General features: G+C 38.8%; 1 protein-coding gene and 1 pseudogene across 1 annotated transcript in view; both read right to left on the reverse strand.

Moving 5' to 3' along the window:
- Window positions 1-425: 425 nt before the first annotated feature.
- On the reverse strand, window positions 426-2,337 carry LOC140227951 (uncharacterized; annotated as a pseudogene).
- A 6,775-nt stretch (window positions 2,338-9,112) lies between these two features.
- The window catches only part of LOC140228060 (coiled-coil domain-containing protein 157-like), a 30,601-nt gene continuing 24,106 nt past the window's right edge, over window positions 9,113-15,607 (reverse strand). The window contains exons 11-13 of the mRNA XM_072308466.1: window positions 12,927-13,084; window positions 10,818-10,952; window positions 9,113-9,805 (exon numbers count right to left, since the gene is read on the reverse strand). Coding sequence (XP_072164567.1) covers window positions 9,603-9,805; window positions 10,818-10,952; window positions 12,927-13,084 — 496 coding nt within the window. The 3' untranslated portion in view covers window positions 9,113-9,602. The remainder of the gene's footprint in view (window positions 9,806-10,817; window positions 10,953-12,926; window positions 13,085-15,607) is intronic.

A 15,607-nucleotide genomic window follows, 5' to 3' on the forward strand; every position in this document is an offset into this window, starting at 1 on the left:
AAATCACACAGAGTTGAGATCAGCCATTTGTTAAAAGATGTGATCTCCAGTCTATTATCTACAGGGGTTTTCAGTTGTTTTTAGGGTGAATCTTAGGTTTGAGAAAATTATTGCCCAAAATATTCATAAATCTGAAGATAAATGAATAACACAATAAAATATGATTAAATGGACCATTCAAAATATCATTAATTAAAGTATGCATTTGGATTTTTACTGCCCTTAAGAAAAAAGAAAAAACTTACCACAGGCACAGGTGTTAAGAGCTCTATGTAGCTGATGCTTTAAATTCTTAATTTGTTGAGGTATAATGGTCCTGTCTGCTCTCACTGGAGGAAAAGTAAAGTTGAGTTTATTTCAGTAGCATTGTTCAAACATTTGTTGACTGTCTGAAATCAGTTTCTTTCCTCATGACACAGAGATTGTTATTCATTGAGAGCTCTACATGTAGCTGACTTAGCTCTCCTGAGAAATTTGTCATCAAAGTCTCTCAAGTAGCAAGGTCCTGTCTGCTGAGACTTGGTGATTAGTAAACTTGACAGAGTTTCATCACTCATTGATCCTCTGAAATCAGTTTTGTTCTTGCATACTTGGCTGAACACCCTTTCACACTCTGCATTTGTATGTGGTATTGTCAGGATCCCTAGCATTACTCTTCCAAGTCTATCATAGCTCAGTTCACCTGATGCACCCTTCTGTGTCATCATAACTGCCCATTGCTTGTCAGCTCCTTCCTCTCTTAGCACTGAGTCTGGAATCTGAGCAATTTGATAGCTCACAAACTGGTTTTCCAGTGCATCCATCGCACTATGTCTGTCTTCTCCTTCTTTGACGAGTAACATGCACGGAAACTTGTCAATGAAAAACTTCACAGAGGTGAATTTGACATCCATTCTACATGAAATATCTGCAACCTGTGCATGGATGATGACATTGGATTTCAGTGGAAATTTTGCAACAATGTAGTCACATGCCTTTGAGTAATAAGAGTATACTGCTGCATAAAACTTTTGGCGATCAGCCTTGTCCAATGTGCTCACAGTCTCTCTTGCTTCACTTCCTATGACAATCTCACTTTCTTCTCTAAGATTCTCCTTCTTTTTGTAATCAAGAAGGGTCAGATCAGTGACTGCCATAATGGCTTGTGGAGTGACAAATTTGCTGTACAGATCACGCAGTAGGTTTTCAAGTTCTCTTTTAAGTCTGTGGATAAGAGGACTTCTGGTCTGGAGGATGACACTTTTGCTGTCAAATGAAGTAATACTTTGGCTCAGAAATTGTGCAATGGCCAACTTCAGCTTTGATTTCAGTGTCTTCAGAATTCTCACAGGTCTTGTTTCTTCCTTTTCAGTTACATTGCTGGTACCTTGACTAAGTTTAGTTGAAGTCTCAGGTGTGAGTATGTGTGAGCTTGTTTTCTTAGCAGTAGATTTTCTGGTCACTCCTGTAGTACATTTGCTAGGATGACTTGAAGTTCCAGGCTTCAGCTTCAATGTGCATACTGCCTTAGCAGAAGGTCCTTCTGTACAGGTCTTTTGTTTCTTCTGGTGAGGTACATGTACGTTTACATTATCACCATGCCGTTTCTGTCCAACTGAATCACTTGCTGCAGACACATTTACTCGTTGAGGCTGTGATGATGATGCACTCACCTCCGGCTGAAGCAGTTGAGGTTTGCTTACAGTTACATCTGGTTTTGCATGAATTGCAGATACCTTCTTTGGAATATGAAACTTCTGGAGGCTTGATGTGATCTTAACCTTGCTGGTTTGTGGAGCAAGCTTCTTCTGCTGGGAGACACACGCAGGTTCCTGAGCAGGTTTGCTTTTTAAAGTTGGATTTGCTTTCTTCGGTACAAGGTTGGTCTTGATACTGGGTGTTGTCTTGGTCTCTTTAACAGGCTTCTGCTGCTGAGCCACTTCCTCCTCAAAAAAGAGAATGAGAGCTTCCCACTGCTGGAGATATCGTGGCAAACACTGTCCCAAGCTCAGCCAGCGTGTACAAGCATGTTTTAAGATTGCTTGCACTTCAGTACCAAGGAGCTTTTGGAACTTTCTGAGATTAAGTTTCCTGTTTACGCTGGCTTCAAGATTATAGAACACATCAATGAGAAGCGAGTCTATTGAGCATGGTAACGCTGATGATCCAGCTTTGGCGGCAAGATCAATGAGATGATTTGGGCAACCAAGCACAATGAGCTCTGGCTGACATTTTTTGAGGCATGCTCCCACTCCTTTCTTCACACCTGTCATGACCGCTGCATTGTCTGACCCCGACCGCTGCATTGTCTGACCCCAACGCTGTACAGTTTTGCCATGGGATACTATGCTTTTGCATTTCTGCTATAAGCAGCTGCGCAATGTTTTCGCCAGTTCCCGCTTCTTCCAAGTTTTGAAGGGAGAAAATAGAACAAGAAATTTGCTTACCGTCAAAGTAGTTGATAACTATTGGGTACAATTTACTGGTGCTTGTATTACTCCCATCAGTTGAAATTGCAAAGGGTCCTGCTTTCATTGCTAAAGCAATCCGTTCTTGTTCATCTTTGGCCATTTCTTTAACTAGACAGGAAGTTTTGGTCCTTGCACTTGAAAATTTCTTCACCTCCTCTGAATTTGGAAAGGCTTTCCGTAACAATGGCCCCATATGACTAGCAGCAGAAAGAGGAATGTTGTGCTCCAAGTAGAATGATGTAAACAAGCACTCAGCTCGCGTAACATTTAAATCCTGCAAAGTTGACATCCATGATGTTATCTTGGGTGTGGATGAAGATTCAGACTCAAAATTACTGATGTGAAGTTTTGATTTCCTATGCAAAATGATGTCACTGCGGCCGCCATGAGCGATTGAAATATCCTGGCGACATATCTTACAAAATGCATGCTGTTTGCTCTTTCCAGATTTTGTGATGAAGTCGAACTCTGTTTCGTATTTGCTATTGTAACACTGTCCCTTTTTACGATCCATTCTCTATCATTTATTGTCCAAAAGTCAAAACTAGAAAAGAAGAAGTGAGAAGATAGCGTCGAACGTTCGCTAGCAACATCGCAACTGTACTGCATCACACACAATACACATCGGTGCAGCGCACTTGCAATCATCATAAAGCTATACATAGCAGTGTGTATGCACTAACATCAACATGCATGTACTATGAATGGCCTCTTGCCTTCTCACGAATGCGCTGTTTTCGTCTACACGTACGAGCGTGGTATACTAGTAATGGTCCACGCCATGCATGTGCACGTACGTACGTGGATAGAATTGCGCTGACATGTTGTATAACACGTGCGTGAATGGGCATAGTATAATACATGTATAATGGCGCTCATATTCGTAAAATTTAAAGGTGCATTCGTATTTTCGTAAAATAGGTAAAAATTCGTAATATTTACGAATTTTTCGTAATACTTGGCAGCTATGTCACACAATACTGGTACCGGTAACTCTTCCATGTTTGCTCCTGTGCTCCTCCCATCCAGTGTGCTGTAGTGCACTGGAGAGTGAGAAGAGTTCAGAGCTTGCTGTTCACACGGCCTCTGGTTGGTTTGGTAATGCAGTGGACTCCCGCTATAACAAAGTCCTTGGGACCAGTAGTTTTCTTTCATTATATCGAAATTTAATTATTACCGAACAAATCAACAATAAAAAACATAGAGCTGATAATGCTACAGCTTGAATTTTTATTTCGCTGTAACCAGAATTTCATTATAGCGGTGTTCGTTATTACGGGAGTGCACTGTACATCAAATACTGCCTATGAGTAATTCTTACTGCATTCTAAATCTACAAGTTTGGTCAAACTTAAACTTCTGTAAAGTGGGTTTCAGTTTTCATGTTGCTTTCCCACATGCTGTGGGGAATGCTAGAAGCAATCAGTGTGACTCATATTACATTGTACCTGTAAGAATGGTCTGTACTTGAGTCCAAGTGATGAATTGATTTCTCATCAAAGCAGAGATTACTACTGCTCGTACAAGAAATCATTAACTGGTCCATGTTAGGTCATGTATCATTGTCATCAAAATAAAGCCACGATCAAAAACTCACATTTCAAAAAGAGTTTTTTAAATTTGCAATACATGTATCTGTATCCTTCCAGTGCATAGACAAGCACTTTAAAAAGGTCTCCTCCATGTATCAGTGAATTTGTGTACAGGAACTGATTATCAAAGTGCCAAAAGGTGGCTGTGGTGTACAGTACATACAATTGTAATTTAATTACGTTTCAGATGAAACAACTCGGCTTTACTTTCATGTCATTATCAGCTTTTGTACCATCCTTCTATCTATTCCACCTTTTCAACTAACTTATTGTCACAATGCTAATTGCTCTTATACTAGTAGTTATCACATTGTGTTAACATGTAGGGCCACTGTGGCCAGTTTCCTGTATTGTGGTTTATGTCAAGTTAATTATATACCACAATAGATCTTAATTATGGGGGTGTCAAAAACTAACAAACAAACAAACTTTGTGGATGGTTTACAATGCAACAAATACATATTTCAATCAAATCAATTATCTGATAGTACTGATATTTTCTTCTGTTTTCAAGGTCAGGATGTGCTTCTATAAGGTTTCAAGAAGTGGCAGTTAACCATATTGCAAAGAACAAGATATGTAAAGCAGCAATTTTGATAAGTCTGAAGGAATTTTAGTTGATATGCCTTCACTTTGGTCATGGTTGAACCATTGGCCAGCAGTCTGGTTCTGATTTGAATCCCTTAACCCATTGAGGATGAGTCCCGAGTATACTTGGGCAAGGGTTTATTGGAAATGCTTGTTGTAGCAAAATCAGCCCATCCTCAACGGGTTAATTCTATCATCCATGGCATTGAATGCTCCTGTATAGTCTTCACAAGTCAAGACAGAGTTTTAGGGAAGCAAAGGATAATATTCCAAAACTTTACATCACATTTCTTTCAGAATCTTGTGAGGCAAGTCTTCGATTAAAACATGTGCAAATAGGGCATTGGTAAGGAAAACATATTTGTAAGGGAAGTACATTGTATGTGAATTTATAAACTACAGGGGTGGATCCAGGACTTCTGTAAAGGGGAGACACCTGGACCTGGAAATTAAGGGGGGGGGGGGGGGGGGGCTCCCCATCATTTTTTCTTTTTATTTCTTTTGTTTTGACCAAAACTAAAGAAGGGGCGCAAGTCCGGTTGATACTGCTTCCCTAAAGGGGCGCAAGTCCGGTGTGCCCCCCCGGATCCGCCACTGAAGTAAGTACACATGTACATGTACATCGTATATGTATTATCTTTTATCACCATTATGACATTGTATAATGGCACTAGTTCAAAATTCATGTTTGGCATGATCTTCAGATTTTCATTTTGACTTTGCTGATTCATACTGTTAAGATTCACGAGAACTTTTGTGATGGAAAAAATGGAACAGTTGGTTTTCCTCAAATTAAACTTTTACATTTGTAGGGATGATTAGCCCATGTAGCAATGTTTCTTTTTATGTTGGTAAATGTTTCAGAGAATATTGTAAAGTACAATGTAGTATCTATGTGAAAGATGTTGATATATTTAATAAAAGTACATGTAATATATATTTTCAAAAATAATGGTATGAATTTTCTCATATGTACTGAAAACTGCAATAACAATTTACTCGAAAGAATGATTGGATACTGTGTGTTCAGTTTACCTGCTTGTCAGTGTGTGTGCATGTGTGTGTGCGTGTGTGTGTGTTTATTTGCAGAGTGGTCAGTTTGTCTGGAAATTCAATGCACTGTACTTTAATCTTGATGACTATAAACAGGAATAAAAATCTTTTAGGAAAAACAGTCAGAAATGATTAGGTGCGGTTTCCTGAAAATTCAAATATGTATGTCTGAACATGTATTCAAATTAAAACAATAGTAAAGTGCAGGTATTTTTTAATATGAACACTTGGTGAACCCCCATAAAGCCCCTTAAAGGTTGCTTGTATGCTTCTGATAATGTTTCACATCTGCACGCAAAGTCAGGCACCAATCAATGTCTCTTCTCTAATCACCTTTGACTCAATTTACACAATTTGTTCAGTTTGATACGTAAGTTGAACAAGGTACATTTGTACATGCACACTCTTTAGCACTACAATGTACAAGTGCCTCCTGTTATAATGAAGTCCTCGGGACTGGCAGTTTCTTTCGTTATATTGAAACATAATTATTATAACTGAACAAATAAAGTAAATAAAGATATATAGATAATGAATTTGGGACAGAAAATTTTACTTTGCGGTAATGGGAGTTGCATTACAATTCGTGTTCATTATAAGGGGAGTGCATCGTAGTACATGTACAGTGCATACACCAGGAAAAACACACCACAGATTGCTCTCTATCACTGAAACTGAATTTGTAAATCACCAAGATACATGCATTCCTCTGATCATCTGTGTATCTGCTTTATTGCCACACTCAATACATACATGCCATTCCATTGTATGGAGTCTGCTGATTGATACATGTGACACGCAGTACTGTACTTACACTTACTACAGAACAATAAAGCTACTGCAATATGAGGTTCAAAAACCCACGGAAGTCATCTCCTCTACTGAATTGCTTACTTCAGATCCAGTCTTTGTCCCCAAGGCCTATCAAAAAAAGGCTTTCAATGAATCGTTCATACTTTTTGTCCCTTTATTAAGTCCTACTGATTAATTTTTCACCATCGATCATTTTGCAGTTTAAACATTAACTGCCTTTTGCCACAGGGTTCACACACCTCCCAAAACCGTACACAACAGTAAAAGTGGATATTTTCGCGCAACAAATTTTTTGTGCTCCGCAGGGAAAGAAGAGTTTCACACGTTTTTAATTCTGACACCAACTGCTGAAACATATGCGAGCAAAAATTTTCACGTGCTTTCATTTTCGCGCTAGTTTCTGGTTGCGCGAAATGCACAAAAATTTCAACACCATGAAAATTTCCACTTTTACAGTATATCCAGAATAACGAAGAATTGTCAGGAAAAGGTTAATATTTCATATAGTGTTGTCAGTCTACAAGAAAATGAGGTTGCAAACAGTACTAAAGAGTTCTGAACTCTTTCACACTGTAGCCAATTTAAAGATTCCCTTGCCATTCACACATTTGCTAGTAAATGACAAAATGCTTCAGCACATGAAAAAATCTATGAACACACACAAAAAGGCACATAATGAGATTTGTTTCTGATTCAATATGAAACTATTGGTAGTTCATATCTATCACTAGGTGCTCCCTCACGGCTCCTGGATACTTCTGTGAATGCCTTCTGTTTTATACCAAAGTGGGAAGCATTGTAAATCAACGCCTAGAGTTCTCTGCTTTGCTACATATGGTATACTTGACAAAGGAGAAAATGAAAACAACAGTCTCTAGATGTCTAGAAGTTTACAGACTATTTGTGACCCACTACAACCAAAGGATCCGAAAGGCAGGGAAGGTTTATGTTCTGAAAATGACATTGCATTATTTCCTTGTTCTTCCACTTTGATTTCATACATAACACGCCTCATAAAATGCCTTGGTTGCAGAGATATCGACAATTTAATGAGAGCATGTCAAGTGGTCTAGGAAATCAGCGCTTCGAGAAAACCGCCTTCAAAAGTTTCCTTCCAATGCAATAGTGATCTAGGGGAGGTAGGACAGTTTTCACCTCTTGATAGCAGAAGGTACACTCCTAGCAACCTCTGCAATGTTCATTTCAGCTTAGTGCTAGCAGTCTATACATGACCAATCAGTAAACCAGGATGCCACCCACTAACCAATATCATCAGTCCCTCGTTGCTAGGGGCGGAGTCTATCTGCAGCGCTAAATCCAAATCTTCGGACACATTTTTTTTTCCACTTAAAGTTGGAAAATCATGGCCCAGAAAAACGCTAATTTCTTGCCTTTCCTTTGATCAGTTAGCTTCAATTTTTTTTTAAAACATAAATTTGCTTCGGCTTCTTATCAGGTAAAACCTAGCAGTCAGTCCGCAGCACGTATGCTAATGAGCCGATCCGGCAAGATTTATTCAGCACTCTCGTTGACGATCTTTGCGTTCGAAAGGCGTCTCGTCGTGCGAGATTTTGCGAGACTTTGATAGGGCTATGGTTTTCATAGTGTAGCGACTTGTACATACATTTGTCATGGCTACAAGTCACGGTAAATTGTTCTCCAGACTTTGATCTTTATTTTGATACTAAATTTGCGTATAATATCGGATCTTATCATGAAAATGTAATCAGTTGAATTTGCATAAATTTTACCTGCTTTTCACGGGAGATTTTGTCGTCCAAAGTTCTTTTTTGGTTCCTGACCGGATTAAGAAACTGTTGTTTCTGATTTTGGCTTTTTCGTAGAGAGGAAACTTAGATGCTAATCATATATTGGAGTCAAGGAGACGCAAGCATGATTTATACTAGTTTTTCCGTTTTGAAATGTCTGTAAAATTCACTCCTAAGCCAGAAGTATGCTCCACACAAAGTGTACAGTGGCGCGAAAGAGCTCTCTCATTGGACAGTGCTTGCATTCAGCGCTTGAACTACACACGTACCAAGAAACCGCAAGTGGCATGAAACCGTTATGTAGCAGCGTAATGACCTAATGCAAGCGCTGAATGCAAGCGGTGTCCAATGAGAGAGCTTACTCTTGAGATTGCACGGTTTCAAGCTGATCAGCACTGACATCGATGTATATTTTACTGGTTCCTGACCGGATTAAGCAACAAATTGTCAAGATTTTTACATGGATACAAAGATTAGGAGATGGACTACCAAATAAAGCATTTTCATTGAGATGCAAGGTGAATTTGGTATTTTTTTTGACGTTTTGAACGTGTGCTGCACGAATTACTTTTTTCATCAGTTTTCAAGCTCAAATTACGCTATGATTTTTTTCTTTTACAATAATTTGAGTCACATGTGACGATAGTTTACATATTTTCCTTGAATTTGATACCAAATTTGTGAACACAAGGTGTATTTTTGTTGTCGAAAGCCCAAGGACAAAATCCCCTTACGCAGCTCATTACGTATGCAAGCCTAGAGCGGGCTTGCATACGAGTTGAATAAATACCTGCGAATTATCGGGTGCTGCAGACTGACTGCTAGGACTAGCCTTTGACTGTTTAGAGACATTGCTGACAACATTTCTTTTATGATATAGGACTGACTGCAAACCCTAAATGTAAGTTTTTGAAAAGAACAAGATGATTTCACCTGATGCACAGTACATCTACTTATCTGTCTGGCTCTAGTGAGTTCATAAATTTAGCTGACACAAGTTAACTCTGATCTTGTCACCAGCCAAGAGAGAAAGAGTAGGGCATGCAAACAACAGGAAAACTACAAAAGTTTATGATCAAAGTCACTTCAGGTAATGTCTTCCTATGTGTTGGTCATCACATACAAGATTCACTCAACTAGTAATGTGATGTTTACTTGCTAGTAGAAGTATAGCCGAAAGACAGGTGAATCTCCATGCCTGTTTGCTGCAGGCAGCAGTAAAACTGCTTAATCTCATTGTACTGGTATACATGTTAGGCGTAGCAATGAGACTGGTGAATCACCCTCATCTATTTGCCAGGGATAGCATAAGACTGGTGAATCTCCACGTCTATCAGTCAAGGATAGCAATAAGACTGGTGAATCTCCAGATCTCTCTTGTTGTTGTACATCTTGTCACACTGATGGCAGATGTATGTGTCCACTGGTTCATAATGGCTGTTCCGAGACTGCGTGCCCTCTGACCTTTGACCTGGGTCAGGTGTTTTCCATGCAGTACGATTGTTAGCAGAGGGTCTACTGCCTACAAAGAAATCGGGTCCTAAAAATCGTACAGACAAATAAGGAAAAATCAATATAAAGGTAAGTCTTACCTCCACTGCTAAAATGATTCCTGAAAAATGGTTAGTTTCAGGTGATTACTGGAAAGATAACTGACATTATGCAATTAGATGACAACAAGGCAACCAATAAATGGAAGCAAAAATTTGTATCACAAGAGTAGTATGAAATTGATATTTCAAGCGTAAGTTAAAAAAAAAATCAAGATATTATACTGCTACACAGAATATGAACTACAGTCTTATGAAGTAACTCGCCACACTAGGTGCGCACACTAGGATGCTTGGGGTCATGGGATGCTTGAGGTCACACTCCAACCATTATGTGGGCAAGTGCAGTTCATAGATTTAATATGCATCGCTTGCAGTCAAATGGTTGATTTGGCCATGTGTAAAAGCGTGGTGAATGATACTGATTCTTGCTACATGTAGACCCTAAAACCAACCACTCTTGTGTGTGAGACATATGATTCATATTCAGACTTGAGCAAGAGGGTATAACATTGAATACTACATGTGGTATGTATAAAACCAGATGATCTATGACTGCCAAAAACATTACCATCCATCATAAAGGAGTATTACACTTCTCATCTTGAAAACAAACAAGCTGCCAGGTCGAGCTTAACCCTAACTAGGCCGGGGCGATCGCGACGAAAATTGGCACACACATTGCCTACGTAATCTAAAGTACCGCGAAGTTAAATTAAAAAAAAATATATCATTTATGCTAAATTATGCTAATCTATGCATAATGCATGAAATCAGACAATTTGGTCTAAATCACCATGGGGACACCTGTTTCTGTAATGAATATAAAAAACTCTCTTCCCAAGGATCTAACATTGGTGGTTGGCTGAGACCTGTGGTCAGTGTAGGTCCATGGTCATGCAGACAGAGGTCAGACAAGGTTTGGCCATGTCTGACCTGGCTATTACATAATCTATGACACACACTAGGGCAGAACTGCCTTGATGAGAGAGAAGAACTAACCATCCTTCTCCATCACAGCTGTCTGAGTTTTAATGGCACCACTGCTCTTCAGGATGCGGTAGGCATGGAGACTGGAGTTTGTTGGTCCAGTGAGGCGCCCAACGTTGACACCACTCTTACTTGAAGTTCGTTTTGCTTCACATCAGGAAAACAAAGACATGGTCGTTTTCCATAAACGCTCAATTTTATATTTTAAGTTTGACTAGAAATGTCGCTATGGCGACTGATGCCTCTGCCATAATGCATGATTCTCCCAAGAAGTGTATGGTACAATGTCTTCACAATGTGTGATGACTGGCAAAATATTGAAATGACAGGTTTGTCATAAATATCTTGAATATTCACATTCCTTGAACTAGGTTTAATTGTCTAAGAGTGCAGGTATATGCATTTGGGGAATTGAGGATTTTTACTCCACTTCTGACCGACCCTTTTATAAGTTTATTCATTGAGTAATTTTCAAGGTATGAAGAAAGAGTGTAATTACAGTACAAAACAGATTTTTTTTTTTTTTGCATTTAAACCTGGCCTTAGACCCTTAAGCTTTGACCTTTGACCTTCTGGCTGGAAATTTCCCAGATAATCTCCATTAGGTAATGCATGTACATATTATGTTTTAAAAATAATAATGCAAGCATTGCATATACATTGTACTAGTATATGAGGGAAATAGTAAAATTTTGAGGAGTTGACCTTGACCTTTGACCCCCTCACTATTGACCCATGACCCCGACATTCCCTAGATAATCCCTGCCAGTCAGTAAATGCGTACGTATCAATTTCCATGAAGATACATTGAACCATTTGCGAGAAAGTGAAATTGTAACGTTTTTGCCTAACCTTTGACCTTTTGACCTTTGACCTTATGACATTACTCTCTCTGGAGAATCTTTATGCAGTAGTACATGTCTACACTAAGTTTCAAGGAAATACCTTTGGGCATTGCATGGATATGGGGAAATAGCAACATTTTTAGCATTTGACCTTGACCTTTTGACCTTTGACCTCTTGCCAATGTCATTAAAATCTACTCAACTAATTGCCCTATCATACATCATCCTTGGACCAAGTTTGGTGAAAGCTGCTTCATCCACTTTTGAGTTATCACATAAACAGATAAATTTTAGGATTTGACCTTGATCTTTGACCTTTGACCTCTGTTCAATTTCACTCAAAAACTAATCAAGTAATTGTCCTATCATACATCATCCTCGGACAAAGTTTGGTGAAATTTGCTTGATCCAGTCTTGAGTTATCCCGTAAACGGATACAATTTCATGATTTGACCTTGACCTTTGACTTTGGCCTTTGGCTGATTTCACCCAAAATCTAATCAAGTAATTGCCTCATCATACTTCATACTTGGACCAAGTTTGGTAAAATTCCAGTCAATATAACTCAAGTTACCGCGTAAATGAATGCGGACGGACGTACGTACCGGCGGACGGAAAACCCGAAAACATAATGCCTCCGGCACCACTTCATGGCGGAGGCATAAAAATACTTCTTAGGTCTCAGAAAATTTCACAGTTACAACGTGTAGCATGTCAAAAAATGAAGAGAAGATGCATGATTCTCACTAATCTTGCTTTTGCACTATTTGATGGGGTAAAATTTCACAGGAGACCTCTGGATATTTTGACTTTTACATTTGAACCACTCTAAATTGGTTATACTGGGTACAGAGTTTCAGAATTTATAGTCATTGGAATGAGGAATAAGAATGGTTTCAAAATTTATAACATATCACAATGAACAAGGATGAGACATGGCAGCCTCAGTATAAGAATACGTGAGTGGGGGCTCACAGAAGCGGAACAAAATACAAAAGCATGCATAAATTCTGCACTGGTTAAGTTGTAATGAAATTACATTGCTACATTTCTGAAACATGTGAGCCTCCTATGTCATCATTATTGTTCAGTGTAATTTGTTTTGGGTTTTTAGAATACTGCTTTCGCTGCTCAAGGACCACAACAGATCCTACAAATTTATACATGGAGATTTTGATTTATGTATGACATGATGTGGAATTATGAAAATACTCTGGACTTCTCCTTAACGCATTATCAGCAAAATGTGGTAAATTAAAAGAAGGAAGACACCAACCTGACTTTGGTCTGGTCTTGTCTCTGTCTCCCTTCCTAGACGGAGGTCTGGGAGGAATGTGGTAATTTGAAGCCTCGTCCGATGCTGGGCTGAATTGACGATTCTTCCCACCTTGACCCACATATTTTTTAATAACCTCCTCCTCGCTGAGATGGTCACTGTAACCAGAGAAGAGATAACAAAACCATGGCAACCAGCTGACTTTGGGTATACAGTGCCGACCGCGGGAAACGTCACACTTTTCCGAGATCTGGACGAGGCCACTGACGCGTATCCCCGCGGGTACCCGCGGGTATACGCGTTCAGTGGACGAGTCCATCCGCCCGCACGGATAATCCATCCTCGGGAATTTGCGTCTCGATTGACGCGGGTTGGACGAGGGTGGACGAGGGTGGACGAGGGTATTCAAGGGCACATTCCCGTTAAGCTTTATTTTGACCGCTCAATCAAAATACATTTCATGGAGTTCCGACTTTGCCCATTTTCATCAAATTCCGATTTCAGGGGCTTCTTTTCGATTTAATCACACTCTGATGTCCACTGCCTTGATTGTTCGCTACTTTCTAAAGAAGTACACCTGCGGAAGTTGTGCACATGCGTTCATCACTCAAGTATCAATAATTATTAGAACATATCGACATCGGTTACGATCATCTCGCTATTCACGACTTTTAACGACCTGCGCCACCAAAATTTCATTGCTGAAAATTCGGTGGCCCAATCGGGCTACAAAAAAAGTCGGATGTTTGCCTTTACTTTTGAAAATGAACAGCGGTAACAGTCGGCTCCGTAAGCCCCAAAAATGAATGTCGCATGTTTACTTTTGATTTTAGAAATGAATCACGGTGACATTTGACTCCGTATGATACTGGAATAAATACCGAATGTTTGCTTTGGCGTTCGGAAGTGAATGATAATATTCAACTCCGTAAGACGATAAGATAAATGCCGGATGTTTGCTCTTACGTTTGAAAGTAAATAGCAATAACATTCAGCTCCGGAAGATGCTTGAGTAGGCTATATGTCGAATGATCCCTTTGACGTTCGGAAATGAATAACCAAAATATTCAACTCCGTACGATGATAAAATAAAAGACGGATATTTGCTTTTACTTTCGAAAATAAATAGCAATAACATTCGGCTTCGGAAAATGCTAACATAAATGTCAGATGATTGCTTTTACGTTCGGAAGTGAATAGCAGTAATATTCTGCTCCATACGATGCTAAAATAACTGTTGGATGTTTGTTTTTAGATTTCGAAATAAATAACAGTAACATTCAGGTGCGTTCGGTGGTAAAATTAATGTTCAATGATTGCTTTGATGTTCGGAAATGAATAACAATGACATTCAACTCCGTATATACGTTTATAAAATATACAATGTATATCTGATGTTTGCTTTTACGTTCGGAAGTAAATAGCAATAACATTCAGCTCCCGAAGATGCTAAAGTAAATGTCGAATGATCCCTTTGACGTTCGGAAATAAATAACAAAAATATTCAACTTCTTACGATAATAAAATGAATGACGGATGATTGCCTGTACTTTCGAAAGTAAATAGCAATAGCATTCGGCTCCGGAAGATGACAAAATAGATGTCAGATGATTGCTTTTACGTTCGGAAGTGAATAGCAGTAATATTCTGCTCCATACGATGCTAAAATAACTGTCGGATGTTCGCTTTTAAATTTCGAAATGAATAACAGTAACATTCACCTGCGTTCGATGGTTCGGAAATGAACACAATAATATTCAACTCCGTGTATACGATGATAACATAAATGTCTGATGTTTGCCTTTATGTTCAAGAGTAAATGGCAATAACATTCAGCTCCGGAAGATGCTAAAATAAATGTCGAATGTTTGCTGTGACGTTCGGAAATTAATAACAAAAATATTCAACTCCGTATACTGAGTATACGATTTTGCGTTCGGAAGTGAATAGCAGTAATGTTCTGCTCCATACGATGCTAAAATAACTGGCGGATGTTCGCTTTTAAATTTCGAAATGAATAACAGTATACATTCAGCTGCGTTCGATGGTTCGGAAATGAACACAATAATATTCAACTCCGTGTATATGATAACATAAATGTCTGATGTTTGCTTTTATGTTCAAGAGTAAATAGCAATAACATTCAGCTCCGGAAGATGCTAAAATAAATAACGCATGTTTGTTGTGACGTTCGGAAATGAATAACCAAAATAACTCCGTATATACGATGATAAAATAAATGTCTGATATTCGGTTTTACGTTCGAAATATAACAATAACAATCAGCTCCCTTCGACTTTCGGAAATGAATGATAATATTCAACTCCGTACGATGTTTAAACAAATGTCGGATGCTTGCTTATAATTTATATTGCTATGTACTTTCGCAAATAAATAGCAATAACATTCGGCTCCGGAAGATGCCAAAATGATTAATGTCACATGATTGCTTTTACGTTTGGAAGTGAATAGCAGTTACATTCTGCTCCGTACTATGCTAAAATAAATGTCGGATATTTGCTACATGTGTATTACATTTCGAAATGAATAGTAACATTCGGCTGCGTTTGATGGTAAAAAACAAAACAAAAACAAAACAAAACAAAACACACACACAAAAAAAACTGTCTGATGTCTGCCTTGACGTTCAAAATTCGGCCCCATACGATATGATGAAATAA

The sequence above is a fragment of the Diadema setosum genome, chromosome 4, assembly GCF_964275005.1.
Source record: "Diadema setosum chromosome 4, eeDiaSeto1, whole genome shotgun sequence".
Lineage (NCBI taxonomy): Eukaryota > Metazoa > Echinodermata > Echinoidea > Diadematoida > Diadematidae > Diadema > Diadema setosum.